Genomic DNA, 15,452 nt, shown 5'->3' with positions numbered 1-15,452 from the left:
CCGGTGTTGAGATAATAAGGATATGATATTTAATTATCGATGTGTTGTTTGAATAAAATGATATGATGTGATGAGATGGTATAATTTAATAATCTTATATCATCCGATATAACTAGATAAATCAAACCATACACACAAGTATACGATTCTTTCCAAGGTTCTTTAATAAATCAATATCACAGAATCGATCAATCAATCGAAAAACCAAAACACAACAATGTTCACTCAACATAAATATCGTAGTTGTCATTAATACTCTAGACGATTACTTAATTACCTAGTATTTAGCTCCCCTCCGTATATCATCATCATCCCCCATTGATTCTCTTCCCTCTAGCCTAATCCATTACCGAACAATCCCGCATTCCAGAAATTGCCCCCCACCACATCTCCTCGGTTGAAACTACCTCGTTCGATCATCCGCCATCTGACATCTGACATGTGACTGTGCTCTTGACTCTTGGCTCTCGTTACAACAAAGGACATGTAAATTGGAGAGGAAGTCGCACACAAATGTCAAAGAATCTATCACTCGACCCCTTAAACTACCGATGAACAAATGGAATTATGATCTAAACGTCAAACATTCAAGCACATTGGCCAGTAGTCATAGCAAAATTCAAATAAAGATATTTTTATTCAACAACCACAACGACACCTTATAAACGGGTACTACAACTTGGCACGCCAAAAAACCGCAGACGACAACAACAAATATCATACTAATCCACTCCAATTCCCAACCGGCTATGCTACAATCCACGCCCCTTCATGTCCAGCTCAAAGATTCATAGATCATTCCTGATCTTGGAGTCATATCCATGTTCATCTTTAATGATCTTCTCCTCTCGCGACCTTTGCCTTTCCTTTTCTCGGTCGCTTGTCGTATAAGCACCTCTTTAACCCCTAGCCAGATCCTAAGCCATTACTCCATGTGCAAATCTGAACATCTAGTATACACGCTTGAATGGTGGGACAGCCTTGCACTCATTCTCATCCAAGGTGTGGCCTACAACAGCTCTGTAGGTCAAATCGGTCTTTCCTTGTGGCTTCTTTTGGAAGGTCAAAGAATGCTTCATCCATTCCTTATCATCTCTCTCTGGGTAATCTTCACGAGCATGTGCTCCACGAGATTCCTTTCTAGCGGCAGCTGCCTCGGCGGTTTGAACACTGTATAAAATTAGTATATAATTCGGTAAGTTCCGGAAATATACGCAGGGAAAACTTACGCGCAAGTCAACAAGTTTCTCAATTCTAAAGTCTCAACCAAATCCGAGTTCCAGATCATGCTTCTGTCTTGAGTCTTAATATCCTTGAATGTTTGATCAACAGCGTTAATCTTTGTGACACCTTCATCCAAGCTCTCTTGAGTTCTGAACACACTGACGTCTGTCTGCATGGTCTTTTGCATGGCGAGACGGACTTCGTGTGTGCTCTTGGTACCATCAGCAGTTCTAATTTGGTCAAGGACACTGATAGATTCAGCACCAGCGTCAGCGCTGATCTCCTTGTGTGGCATTCCTGGTTCGAAGTTATCGCGAATGGTGTGGGATACAGCACGACCGAAAACGATCAAATCGAGAAGTGAGTTAGCTCCGAGACGGTTGGCACCGTGTACGGAAACACAAGCAGCTTCACCACATGCGAAAAGACCTGGTACGACCTTATCCTTACCCTCAGCGTCAACAGTGAGAACCTCACCAGTGTACTTGGTTGGGATACCACCCATGTTGTAATGGACGGTTGGAAGAACTGGGATAGGTTGCTTTGTAACATCGACGCCGGAGAAAATGGATGCGGTTTCAGAGATACCTGGGAGACGTTCATGGAGAACATCAGGTGGAAGATGACTGAGTTGAAGATAGATGTGATCCTTTTCTGGACCAACACCACGTCCCTCCCTGATTTCCATGGTCATTGATCTAGAAACAACGTCACGGGACGCCAAATCCTTGGCGGTTGGTGCGTAACGTTCCATAAATCTTTCACCCTGTGAGTTAAGGAGATATCCACCCTCACCACGAGCACCCTCAGTAATCAAGCAACCAGCGCCATAAATACCAGTAGGATGGAATTGAACGAATTCAAGATCCTGGTTAGGTAACCCGGCACGAGCAACCATAGCCATTCCATCACCAGTACAAGTGTGTGCGGATGTACAACTGAAGTAGGCACGTCCGTAACCACCGGTGGCCAAGACAGTGTTGTGTGCGCGGAATCTGTGGAGGGTACCATCTTCTTGGTTGTATGCAATAACACCCTTACATTCTCCATCCTCCATGATCAAGTCGAGCGCGAAGTATTCGATGAAGTAGTTGGTGTTATGCCTTAAGGATTGACCATAGAGAGTGTGGAGAAGTGCATGTCCAGTTCTGTCAGCAGCTGCGCAACATCTGTATGCTTGTCCACCCTTTCCGAATTTTTGTGATTGACCACCGAAAGCACGTTGATAACTAGATAGACATTGTTAGTAAAATACCACAAATGAGCTACCAGAGTCATTCTTACATCTTGCCGTCATCGGTTCTTGAGAATGGGCAACCGTAGTTCTCCAACTCAATGACAGATGCTGGCGCTTCTCTTGTCATGTAATGAATAGCATCCTGATCTCCCAACCAATCCGAACCCTTGACGGTATCGTACATGTGCCATCTCCAATCGTCCTCGTGCATGTTACCCAGAGCAGCATTGATACCTCCTTGCGCGGCTACCGTATGTGATCGAGTTGGGAAAAGCTTTGATATGCATGCAGTGTTGAAACCAGCCTCGGCAAGACCGAATGCTGCTCTTAAACCTGCTCCTCCAGCACCGATGACAATAGCATCATATTCGTGATCCTGCGCCAAATAATCAGACAACCCTTCACTGAAAAATTCGAGATACGTACAACGACCGGGTATTTATTGCTCACGAAAGGCGAGGCTTCCTTTGCTCTTAGTGGCGCATGTGTAATGATTCGAGCTGCAGATTGGATATTAGCCAATGGTCTGAATATTGAGAGTTGTGGCAGATCTACCTGCAGGTCTCGTCGATGAGAAGGATCTAGTTTGATTCTTCAGTGCCCTCGAGAACTGCAATCATGGTCAACAGATCAGCATTGTTATTCTTCTTTTCTTCTTCTGTTCTTACCACGAACGCGGGGCCCGAGGTTAGAGAATGGAACATACCGAAGGACCAGATGTGAATCTACGCATAGCAAATGAAGACATTGTGTAGAATTATTATGGATAGAAAGAAGAGGGGAGAAGAGTGTGCAACACCAGAATTAATATCTTTCTCTTTCTCTACTATGGACCTTTTTAGAGAATGGCAATGGAGGCAACTCAGGTTAGTCCAAGGGCGTTTCCAAATCTTCAAATTCGGGATTAAACCATAACGATGATGGCTCGATGCTCGCTTAGTCAGGAATTTTAATCAATCGAACCAATCAGAGAAATCTATTTCCAATTCTGGTCATTGAACGTTCCGACCACGAGTAGCCGAAAGCCGGGAAAAAACGTACACCAGAATCTGCCAAACTGCAACGTTATTAGGAAGCCCTTGGGTTGAATCCGTTGTGATAATTCTGTCAAGAGCCCAATATCTTCATGATCACCCTTACTTCTATATCAAGAGGAAAGGAATCGTCTCATCCAACTTTCAACCAAAAATATTGAATGGTTGGATTGTCATCAATTTCCACACAGAAGATCGATATGGTTTTATGGTTTTGGCCTTTGCACATCTAGGCAAATTTCGTATTCGGGAATGGGGCAAGGAAAAACCGGCAAGACCCTCACCTGAAGTGGAGAACTTCCCCCAAGGTATCCTCGAGTAACATCAACAAGACAGTTTCGCCTCTTATACCACCAACATCATACTTTATCTTGATATTTGTAAGCTTCCGAACATCGACATCATGACAGCTAGCATCTGGATCTGAAGCATCGAGCTGTAGTCGCCTTCAGAATGGACCTCTTCAACAAGGAGGATACCAAGTGGTTTTATCAAACACCGGAATTAGTTTTTGCCGCTTTTCCCAGAAGAATTCTGCTACAGTTTTCTCATACAATACTAACTGTAGCATAAAACGGTAGGTAACAAATCAATGCCATATTTGCCAATTATTCTGCCTCCACGGCAGTGGCTCCCGGAGGGCTAGCGGAGCGTCATTCCAATCGTTTGATTCATTTCTATTCATGGGGACAAGCTCCATAGAGCAACATTTCATATATATATACATATATATGATCTGCACAGTGCCTTCATTCACATGGATGCTCTCTTGAAGTCTCATCTAGACGGTAAACCTGCACGTTACCATTATATATCATATATGTGTGCTTCTGGAACCATATATTTGAGATGATCTGAGTGGTACAAAATATGTTGTGGTTGTTTCATGCCCCAGCATTCGGCAACATGCAGCGCACTAGATGGATAATTTGATATTTTCTTGGCACTTCAGTCTGATGCAATCCTTCTTTTCACTTGTGGCAATGAGGTTGAAACTCCCTTGTATATATCACAAGTTATAAGATGTCAAGCCTCCTTCCCCACAGTTTTGCCGGCAGAGTACCTCGTGGTCATTTCGAGAGTATGTGATGAACAGGATGAATACCGGCAGAAAGTCTGTACGCTGCCGACTTATATCAAAATATATTGGGATTTAATAAAATTCCATCCTTCATGTATCACGTTCTCCGGGAAGACCATCCGTATAATTTACAATAGTAAGAAATATTGCTCAACCGACCAAACGGATAATGGCCTGCCTGTCCTTCAAAAACCGGAGAAATCTTGGCTCCTTCCTTTTGTCTCCCAAAAATGCATACTTCTCCATTTCCCGCCGAGTAGTTTGATTTAATTCATCCGGCACTTATCACGAAATTTTGAATGGCTACTAGGCATGCTCTTCTTGAACCTGTATATAGGTAGGATCGTCTGCCCATGTTAGAACGCCTTCTCTGAGATCACTCCCTATGTACATTTCCAGGAAAGTTTTGTGAAAAGGTACCAATATGCGGCTCTCGGGTCTACTCTATGGCATTGTTGCCATTGCTTCTTATGGTTGGTTTTATACCCCAAAATATAATACTCACACACACATTCTAATAACTTCTAGCCGTTCGTGAGGTATCAAGTCAAGATTTCGCGGCGCATGGCTATTATACCGAGCCGAATACTGGCATTACATTCTACACAAGTACCGAAGCTAATGGCACGATCGTGGGTGATGGGGAGTTCTCTTTGGTTTCACAAGGGGGTTACACCTTTGGAATGGCATTGCCACCCAGTGCACTCACTACAGACTCCTATGATTACATTGGCTTGATTGTAAGTTCCATACATTGCCTCAATGGTCCAACAGCTAATTGAAACAAGATTGGATCACTTCCAAATGGTACAGGATGGAGTGGTGTTGTTCATGGTCAACAACTCAGTGCTGCAATGCCTGGACATTTGCTGTTGATTGCTTGGCCTTATAATGGCAAAATAATTACTTCATTCCGTTATGGGTAAGTCCTTTTATGTACTTTCATATCCACATCCATCGCATGCAATAAGCTAATAGATCTTGAATAGTTCATATGCCACACCCGTGCTATATGGCGGGTCTGCAAGCGTAACACAGCTTTACACCTCGATAAATTCCACACACTGGGTTCTCGTTTACAAATGTACAAACTGCTTCAAGTTCGATGATCCAACTCAAACAGCATACAATGTTAGCACATCGGCAGGTGGCTTCGAGTACGGGTGGGCTCAAAACATTGGCGCTCCAGATAACCCTTCCGATCCTGCTAATGCGGTTTTATATCGTAAGAATTTTGTTTAATTTGACATCTTTTGGAATTATCAACAATAGTTGCGTGCATTTGGTGGCACATACAATACAGTTTCCTCTGAAAGCTACCTTTTGCTATATATTTACTAATAGCTGCAGAGCACAATAATGGCATGGGCGAGTTTTCCATCAAGGTGGCTTCTGCAACCCAGTCATCCTATTCAAACTGGGCTACGATGACCGCCACTATCACAGCAACCACCGGTACAGCCACTGCGACAGCCACTTATTCTACATCACCGATACCGACTTCCACATCCTACGATTATATTGTCGTTGGCGGAGGGGTACGTATGGCTACTTTTCCCAGTACTTTCTCGTCATTGAAGAGAGAAGTCATAAGATTTCATTTTCTTATGGGTTCTTGGACTAGCTCTCATGTCGTCATTTTTTTGTGCGAATATTGGAAATGTGCATACTGAAATTGTTTGCTCTAGGCTGGAGGTGTACCGATGGCAGATAAACTTGCGCAAAGTGGAAAGTCCGTGCTCTTGATCGAAAAGGGGGTCGCTTCTTCAGCCAGATGGGGTGGGAGTAAGTACTAGGATAATCTCAGTATTGCATCCGCTAACAATGCTTAGCAATTCGACCGGAAAGTGGTTGGCTTTCTGGAAGTAATCTTACGTGGTTTGATGTTCCGGGAGAATGCAATAGGATCTGGCACGGCGGAAGTGTTGGCGTCGCCTGTGATGATATCGATCAAATGGCTGGATGCGTTTTAGGTGGAGGTACTGCCGTCAATGCAGGGTTATGGTGGAATCCAGATCCATCAGATTGGGATTACAACTTCCCCCCTGGGTGGCAATCAAAAGATGTAGCAGCCGCCACCTCGAGAGTCTTCAGCACGATTCCCGGCACGGATCATCCCTCAATGGATGGTAAACTATATGTTCAATCAGGATATAATGTTGTCGCAGGTGGTCTCAAAAATGCTGGCTGGACAAATGTTACGGCGAACAGTGTACCGGCTCAGAAGAATCGAACATTTGCATATGCACCATACATGTATATCAATGGAGAGCGTGGTGGTCCACTAGCAACTTATCTAGTGGATGCAAACAAACGCTCGAACTTTCACATGTGGCTCAATACTAGTGTCAAGAGAATTGTTCGTGATGGAGGACATGCAACTGGTATAGAAGTGGAAGCCACAAACAATGGAGGCAGACAAGGAGTAGTCAGCCTGACTCCAGTCACAGGTCGAGTCATAATATCAGCCGGTGCTTTCGGAACTCCCAAGCTCCTTTTCAGAAGTGGAATAGGTCCCACAGATCAGCTAAATGTGGTCCTTACCTCTACCGACGGACCAACAATGATAAACTCCAGCTACTGGTACAACCTGCCAGTCGGTTATAACCTCGACGATCATCTCAATACCGATACACAAATCTCGCATCCGAATATCTCCTATTATGATTGGGTTGCAGCATGGAATACACCTATAAGTGCAGACGCTACCTCCTACCTCACCAAACGCACCGGTCCTCTCGCCCAAGCAGCTCCCGACATCGGCCCCATATTCTGGGACCAAGTAACTCCCGGCGACGGAATTCCCCGCGCCATCCAGTGGACTGCTCGCGTCGAAGGCGACATTCCCACCGCCATGACTCTCTCCTCTTATCTTGGCCGTGGCCAAGTCGGTCCACGAGGACGTACAACAATCAGCAAGGGCCTCACAATGTCCGTTTCTACCATGCCTTGGGGAAATACATATGATCTCGCAGCAGTAGCTACAGCTATTGATCATGTGGTAGCCGCACTTTCAACAGTCAAGAATCTCACATTTATCTATCCAAAACCGGGGATGACGGGCGCACAGTACGTGGCGAGTGTACCGCTTACATATGCGAATATTGGGGCGAGAAGAGCAAACCATTGGCTAGGAACTGCGAAGATGGGAACGGATTCGGGATTAGCAGGAGGTACTTCTGTGGTTGACCTCAACGCGCTTGTTTATGGCACGGATAATATTCATGTGCTTGGTATGTATCCTATTCCTCCCCATCTCTTTCGTCTTTCCCACAGAGCAAATCCCCAATTTTCTCCATGAGTAAATATCCACTAATCAATTCAGACGCATCAATCTTCCCCGGCATGCCCTCCACAAACCCCTCCTCTCTCATAGTCATCGCAGCCGAACACGCAAGCCAGAAAATCCTCGCATTACCAGCACTCAAAGCGCTTCCGCGATACGCACAATGCGGAGGTCTGAGTTTCGATTATACGAAGGGTGGTTCGTGTGCCGCGCCTTATAAGTGTATGGTTGGGAATTCATATTACTGGCAGGTAAGTTTGAACTATTGTTTTCCTTTCTGCTTTGTGTGTGATGCGATGAGGTTTCTTGACTAACAAACCCATCACACAGTGTCTCTAAATTCCTGGAAATAGATGAGGAGATGCACGAGGAAGACTAGGAGAAATCGTGGCAGATACGAAGTTTATAGTTTACATTTCCGCTTCTTTTCTTTTCTTTTCTTTTCTTTTCTTTTCTTTTCTTTTCTTTTCTCTTCTCTTCTCTTCTCTTCTACCTCCTCTATTGTACATAGTTCTCCAATCTCAATCTCAATCTACATTTAAATCTCCACCTATCTCCCAATTCTAAATCCATACCAGTGTACCGGTTACAGAAATCACACCCCGCAGTAACCTTAACACTCATCTATCGCTACCCTAGCCTAGGTACCCCACGCAATGCAATGCAATAATGACATTCTACGGAGTAAGGTTACCCCATCCAAATTCTATTTAGCCTATGCACCCCAGATCACAATATCATTCTTAAAATCTAGAATGCTTAAATGCATGTCCCATCACACGAGTCTACATAGAGTAGGTACCTAAAGGTATAATTCTCCGGGATATATGGGGTGTGATATGTCGTGTGGTGTGGTGTGGTGTGGTGTGGTGTGGTGTGGTGTGGTGTGGTGTGGTGGTATTTATCGACTCTCGGGATTCAGGACCGCAGGATCGCTTTCCTTTTCTCCTTGTATGGTAGGTGTCTAGGTAGATTTGATTTTTCTTTTGGTTTTTGGTTTTAGTGAAATGGGGATGTGGAAATGGGAAATAGAAAATAGGAAAATAGGAAAATAAATGTGACGATTATAGGTAATTCTAGGTAATGATGTATCTATCTATCTACATTCTTAGTTTGTACGGTATGTATGGTATGATATGATATTTGAGTACCTATGTAATCTTATATTAGTAAATAAACCAAACTTGGAGTTTGAAAAGGAAGGTCGAGAGAATTGGAAAATTAGGGATGGGATTTATTTATCATTTATCATTTATCATTTATCCGGGATTTTAGCATAAAATGCGGGGGGTGATGGGGGGTTGAATGGGAGGTGGAGAGGAATGGGGAGGGAGGGGGATTTATAGTGCGGATATATAGAAAGAAGTGAGAGATGGATGAGATGGGGATGAGATGGAAAATTGTGAGTATGTTTGATTTTAGTGTGTAGATTGGAGAGGATTTTCTGGGGTGTGTGTTTGCTTGGTAGGTGGATTGATTTGTTTTTTGGGGGAGGGGGGGGGGGGTTGCAGGGTGGTGGATGGGATAGGGAGAGGGGGAGGAGAGAGGAGAGAAGAAACTGGTGGGAGGGGATAGGTTGGAATGGATTGAGATCGTGAATTGTGCGAAGGGGAGTGTACAGTTTATCCAGGAAGGAAGTATAAGATACAAACGTGAATTGTGGTAGATATATTATTAACGACTGTAAGAATATTTATATGAAAGCATGAGAAAATGAATAAAAAAACAAATAAAGAATCGCAACTCGAAACCTCAGCAGATGATAAGAATGCAGAATCTGTATACATATACAACGACTAAATACTAAATGTCATTCCAGACTTCCTTGACAAGAACTTGCATCTCATATCTTCAACGCGATAATGTCTTCACTCAACACTGTTATGTTAGATTCCTACCTATCTATACAATATCCAGATAGGTAAGATTTTACATATAGACAACTATCAAAGTTGGAACTTGATGTGTTACCTGATGAATATACACAGTGTTCTGAGGAAGAGCTTTCTACTCTTTTCAACGTGGTTACAAGGCCATCCATACTTTCTGAATCTTTTAGCAATAGGAAAAACCTGGTGTTGAAGTCTTCGATTGTTCTGTTTCTCTTCCCGATACTTATTTAGCTCCGTAGAGTAACTTGTACTCTGATCTATTGGACTTCGGAAATAGTTTCATCGCGTGAGATGTCGAGAGTGATGCAAATTCTCAATCTTCGCTATAGAAAGAGAACAATCTTCTTCTCATGAGCTAGGTACTTTGAAAAACCTAGCTGGAACTACTGGGTTATATTGTTGGACGAGGTGAGGGTTTGGTGTAGTAACTATGTGATCTGAAAAGTATCAGAACTGCATAGTATTTTGAGAGGCGAAAGCACATATATATATATTTCGTGGAATGCTGAGTCTCAGAGAATTTCTAGAGCTGTGGTACTCTTGGGACATTGAGAGACACGATTCGATGTCATGGCGAACGTTTACTTTCGAGGAGAGGGTTGATGTTGTCTTCAATGCTTTATACACCCTCGAAGGGATATTGCATGATGTTCTTCCTTGACCTACTCAATCCTCACTTCCTCAGCCCATTCAGTTCTCACTATACAGAACCCCATTCCGAGAGAATCACGAGAGATAATACAAATGATCCAAAGTTCCTGACATACCCAAGTATATAGAAAACTCTGAATACCGCGTAGCATAACTTCACTCCCATCACATTATCTTGCTATTCATCCAGCCGTCCCATCTTCCTTATAACTTACACCAACAGTCTCCTCTCATCATTCTTCAACTCATCTATTGCCCGACCCATAATATTCTCCTCACCACGTTAAATTATACTGCCACCACTTCCAACTAAAAAAAACCAATCAGTCCTAACTTTAAACTCAAATCCAAACCCATAGCTCTCACTTCTCCTCTTCTATTTCCTAAACTATTCCTATCCGAAAATACTATAATACTTAACGATATAATCCCATTCAAGAATCAAGCCTCATCTATAACCCATCCCACCCGATACAAGAAAATATAGACTTTCCTCTCTTCAATCCTGATCTCAGTCCCAGTAAGCCCCCCAATAAACGCTAAGAACCTTAATTTTTCTCTCCTCTTACCACAACGCCCTCTTCTCTCCAATATATATATATATATATATATATATATATATACACATCAGCAACCACAGCAGTGAAACAAACAACCAGCCAACATCCCAACAATTGCCAGCACGCTTATTTTCACACGCGACTTTCTTTCGACTATAGCAACTCAAACGAATAGATAGGTCTATCGAGTGATGAGTAGCCTCTTACGCATGGGTCTATCGTGTGATCATGATGAGCAGCCTCATACGCCTAGACTTAGCGAACGATATAAATATACTACGGGTTCATAGAACAAATTGTCGAATCAAGGAACGTAGGATTGTTGGTTATTATATAAAAAGATTAGATACTGAGATATTCTTCGTAGTAATCAAAGTCTTTGGTGGGAATAGTGAGGGTAGAGTAGATGGTGAGATGCATGGTAGATCCCGTCTCGAGAGTGACTTTCCAAATAAGCTGAGTACTCTCTTTCTATGAATTTGCTATCGTTAATTCCACCCCCTAATTTATTCAGTCAAAAAAACACATGAGAGGGAATCCAAATCTGACGAGAATAAACAAAAGAGGTTCTCTCTGAGAAATCTGATCGTCATCTTAGGAGTACCTAGGTAAGCGTTACCTTCAGCTTCCGATGACGATTCTAATCAGCCAGCCTGCACATTTTTCATTTCATGACAGCATCTGGAGACCCAAGACACGAACATTGAAGTGAGTATGTAAAACGAACACTCTGAAACGAAAGTATATAGACTACCTACCTCGAGACTCGCACATTCCCTCCAACAATCTCCCCCAAAAACCCACAACGATCAAAACCATCACCACTAGATGAACAGCTTCTAAATAAGCATAACAAACAAACAGCTCCCTATCTCCATCATCAAAGCAATTGGCTTTCTTTCCTATTTCCTCTCCCTCTACCAATCCAAAGAACAATCCAAAGAACCATCCTCCAAAATCCCTTCTTCAATCCCCTACGATCCATCACTAGTAATGGCCAACATAATCAGCAACAAAGCTCTCCAAATCGCATCTCAAATCTGCGTCTTCCAAGCTCCCATCGACGCCGCTCAAGAAGAACTGAATACCCTCTCAACCGCCAAACACAGTCTCGAAATGTCCCGCACAAAACTAATCTAATGAATCTCGACATCGACACCAGCAACATCAGCCACTCAATCGAGAAACTCGACTCCCGCATCGATTCGCAAACGCCGCATCCAAATACGCAGAGGAGAAAACTAAACTCCAAAGAGAAGATCCAGCCGCTTCGCGCACAAATCAGAAGCGTGCATGTGAATATGGAAAATCCAGTAGACGAGGTCAAAACGCAAATCAAAAGCATGCCGTTGGCTTCCGATTCGATAAACATGGATGTCCGGAATTTTACCAATGATACGAATAGTCAAGAGTCGAAATCGCTGGCGAGTTATGTCTCCGCATATGTATCGGCCACGATGAAATGGCTTGGCAACGATGTTGCGGCGCAGATGACTCGAGCTGCTGCAAATCGGATTAGTGATCAAGTATCCAAACATAGTATTTCGGGTACTCGTGTGATTCCCGTTTCTTGTACGCATAAGAATGCATCCGTTCTAACTCCTTTCGCGCTCAATGTCGACAGAGCAATTAAAGTCTGGAATCATCTTTTTAAAGACGACAAGATTGTCCCGACTAGCACAAGCAATATGTTGCAAATTGCTCAACAGGACGAATCCAATTCTCCCGATGCTAAGAAATTCAGCATCATTTCAGGAACGTCGTTTGGATCCAGTTTCATGGGTATGGTGCATATCTTGAATAGTACAAGCACGATGGCCGGCCAGTGACAAGATGAACAGCGTGGTGAAACCGCTTCAACAACAAATGGATCTTCCCAAGTTCTACGAAGGTCAAGCTGGCGGGTTTGTTTGGCGCAAACTCGTCTATGGCAAACAGCGTCAAAAGTCTGCTCAGTTCCCAGAATATAAATTCTCGCGTGACCATGGTCTGCATGGGAGCTATTCCCTCTACGGTGTCCAACGGCGTCAAACCGGGTGTTGAAAAATTTGCCAAATTTGATCCTCAATCAAGTCTTGACCGACTAGCAGCCCTACAAAACGCTACCCAAGCCAATCAAGGCACAGTTTCGCAGGCGGCAGAGGCAGCGCGCACAGGTGCCCAAATGATGTCCATGAAAGCCAGCGATGTTAAATCCTCCCTCCGACTCTGGCGGAGATAGATGATGATTCGAATACGATTATCGATATCAATTCTATGATGACTGCATTTGAAGATTATCTCAAGAAAGCTGCAGAAGGTACTTCAGGTGTCCCGATCAATTACTACTTGAAAGATATTTCAAAGAGTATGCTTGCAGAAATGTGGGTGGCTAAATACTATCCTGGAAAGTATATGGCTATTTCATATGATGATGTAGCTCCATCATCGGGACCTCCGGGTGCTTCAGTGACCGGAGGAAGCTCCGCCGAACAGACTGCTGCTCCAGCGGCGGAATAGCTTCATGAAAGTTAAGATTGTTCTACAGTCAAAAAATCGGGTTGGATATTTCGGTATGATATCAAAGATATGTGGAATTTTTTAAGAATATAGAAACGATAGAAATAATTTAGCAATTTAATCCATCATCAATGATTATAAAGATCGATTTCTGTTTTGTTTATAAACATCCACTCAAGGTCCATCGGTGATATCTCACAAGCTTGAGTTATAAGTAATCTGAGTTCCAAAGTAGAAAAACAAAAACAATTTGGAAACAGTTTAGCAACTCTCCCTACATCCAGTTTCCACTTTTGAAGAATGACAAGCCTCTCTCTTGATATCTAGTATGTGCATTAGTATAGTGTAGTCAAAGGATCCACTTGGTGTCGAAATCTACTTGTTGATCAATCCTTGGGAAAAGAAAAACAAAGGTGAGCGGACGATAAGAAGTGTTGAGAATGAAAGACTGTGATAATTCATTTTTTAGTTTTGATTGGATCAGGTGGAATGGTGAAATGGGTAAGGGCTTGGAAAGAGGGCTTGCTTGATATAATTTTCTTGGATTCGGGTTTGAAGGTTATAGAAGAGCGAGTAAAGAATGGAAGGATAAATATGCCAAGGTGCAATCATCTAATTTTTATGAATAAATGAGTTCATAATATCATTTCGTTCGCATAGATTTTTGTTGAATGGCCACTCCAGAGATTGAAAATACATTGTTAACCCTCAACTAGAGAGAAAGGTTGATACTCTCGTGATTTGTCAAGTCATTGATGGAGCCTCTTGAAATCGAAGTCAAAAGATCCTTCAGCAGTATAGTCTGGGGGAAAAAATAGCTCAAATATCCAAGCAAACAATGCTTTGCCTCAAGAAAGACAACTCATGTATACGTTCTTGTGTGCAGCTTAGTTAATTTGGCAAAGACTCCCATTCAGACTTCAGCCAATTCTTGTTCTGTCCCAGTGAAAATAAAGGCAACCTGCCTTGGTATCCTTATCGATGTATTTGATCTGAATCCATAATTTAGAGAAACTAAGGTAGGTGATAATTGACATGGTAATGATACGTCATCACTTGCTAAAGCGATGTTCATGATTGGACGTGAAATGAATGGAACCATCTCTGCCCTATGATGTGTGAAACTTTCCACAGCTATCTGAAACATTGTGTGAGAATCATCTGTGGAAATCATAGTCCATGGAGTAGTATGAGGCTGCTTTGGCACATGATTGATGCCGGGTTATTGCAGGTGCCTACGTTCTGGTTCAAGAGCCCGATAGACGGCTGGCTGCATGGGCTAGATGGAGAAGTATCGTATGTCCAGATAAGATGAGTTGTACAAATGATGGGCGATCATCGGAGGGCTGAGAAACAGATGCTGAGAGGGCAGATATTTGTGTAAGCCCTATGGTGGAAGTACAAACACAAGGTGGGTTTGTTTGATATGTAGTGAATCTTCTGCTTAAGTTCTTACAGCATATAAGGATGGCCACAAAGAGGAGGATTTGCTGTTGTGCCAGCTGACAAAATGAAAAGCAGTGATGAGAGAGAAGAGCAAAGAATAAAACGGCTACTTTGAGAGAAACATGGCACTGAAACAATTCTTGATTGAAGCAAGCTGTTGATTCGGTGACCTCCGAAGTAGCGTCGAGTAAAGCTCTCCTCGGAAGATTTTTCATCTTGAACAACACAACGTCCGTTCCGTTCCATGGAATACTCGAGCCAAAATGCAGATTATGCACCAATTGATATTGTACAGTATCCGGCGCAAGGCGACATGACTGCTGCTAATGAGAGGGGCAAGGATGCATTTATCAATTCAGAAAGAATGTACGCGCCAGACATTGAAGGCCCCAAAAACCCACATATTGAAATACTTCGTAATCTTGATGATAGTCAAAATGTGAGATGTCAAACTGCCATGAGACATGGATACATAACAGGAAACGATTGATAACCGTAGGCTGATTGAACGGACAGAAAAATGCACACACAAATCAATAGAG

General features: G+C 43.0%; 3 protein-coding genes across 3 annotated transcripts; 2 read left to right on the top strand and 1 right to left on the bottom strand.

Moving 5' to 3' along the window:
- Positions 1–548: 548 nt before the first annotated feature.
- EAE98_007377 (uncharacterized protein) lies at positions 549–3,336 on the bottom strand. Its single transcript, XM_038955000.1, has 6 exons — positions 3,168–3,336; positions 3,017–3,071; positions 2,888–2,961; positions 2,509–2,837; positions 1,230–2,453; positions 549–1,170 (listed from the first exon to the last, which is right to left on the bottom strand). Exons 1-6 carry the CDS (start codon positions 3,207–3,209, stop codon positions 951–953), a joined length of 1,944 nt encoding a protein of 647 aa, XP_038808650.1. The 5' UTR covers positions 3,210–3,336; the 3' UTR covers positions 549–950.
- Positions 3,337–5,000: 1,664 nt separating this feature from the next.
- EAE98_007376 (uncharacterized protein) lies at positions 5,001–8,201 on the top strand (the record flags this gene model as incomplete). Its single annotated transcript, XM_038954999.1, has 9 exons — positions 5,001–5,049; positions 5,105–5,316; positions 5,365–5,498; positions 5,566–5,801; positions 5,927–6,114; positions 6,265–6,361; positions 6,409–7,809; positions 7,902–8,113; positions 8,193–8,201. 9 exons carry the CDS (start codon positions 5,001–5,003, stop codon positions 8,199–8,201), a joined length of 2,538 nt encoding a protein of 845 aa, XP_038808649.1.
- Positions 8,202–12,104: 3,903 nt separating this feature from the next.
- On the top strand, positions 12,105–12,794 carry EAE98_007375 (uncharacterized protein; the record flags this gene model as incomplete). The annotated part of the gene is made up of 1 exon (XM_038954998.1): positions 12,105–12,794. One exon carries the CDS (start codon positions 12,105–12,107, stop codon positions 12,792–12,794), a length of 690 nt encoding a protein of 229 aa, XP_038808648.1.
- Positions 12,795–15,452: the final 2,658 nt, after the last annotated feature.

The sequence above is a fragment of the Botrytis deweyae genome, assembly GCF_014898535.1.
Source record: "Botrytis deweyae strain B1 chromosome Unknown BDEW_017, whole genome shotgun sequence".
Taxonomy (NCBI): domain Eukaryota; kingdom Fungi; phylum Ascomycota; class Leotiomycetes; order Helotiales; family Sclerotiniaceae; genus Botrytis; species Botrytis deweyae.
The sequence above is the reverse complement of the archived record's forward strand: the minus strand, read 5'-3'. Positions and strand labels throughout refer to the sequence as shown.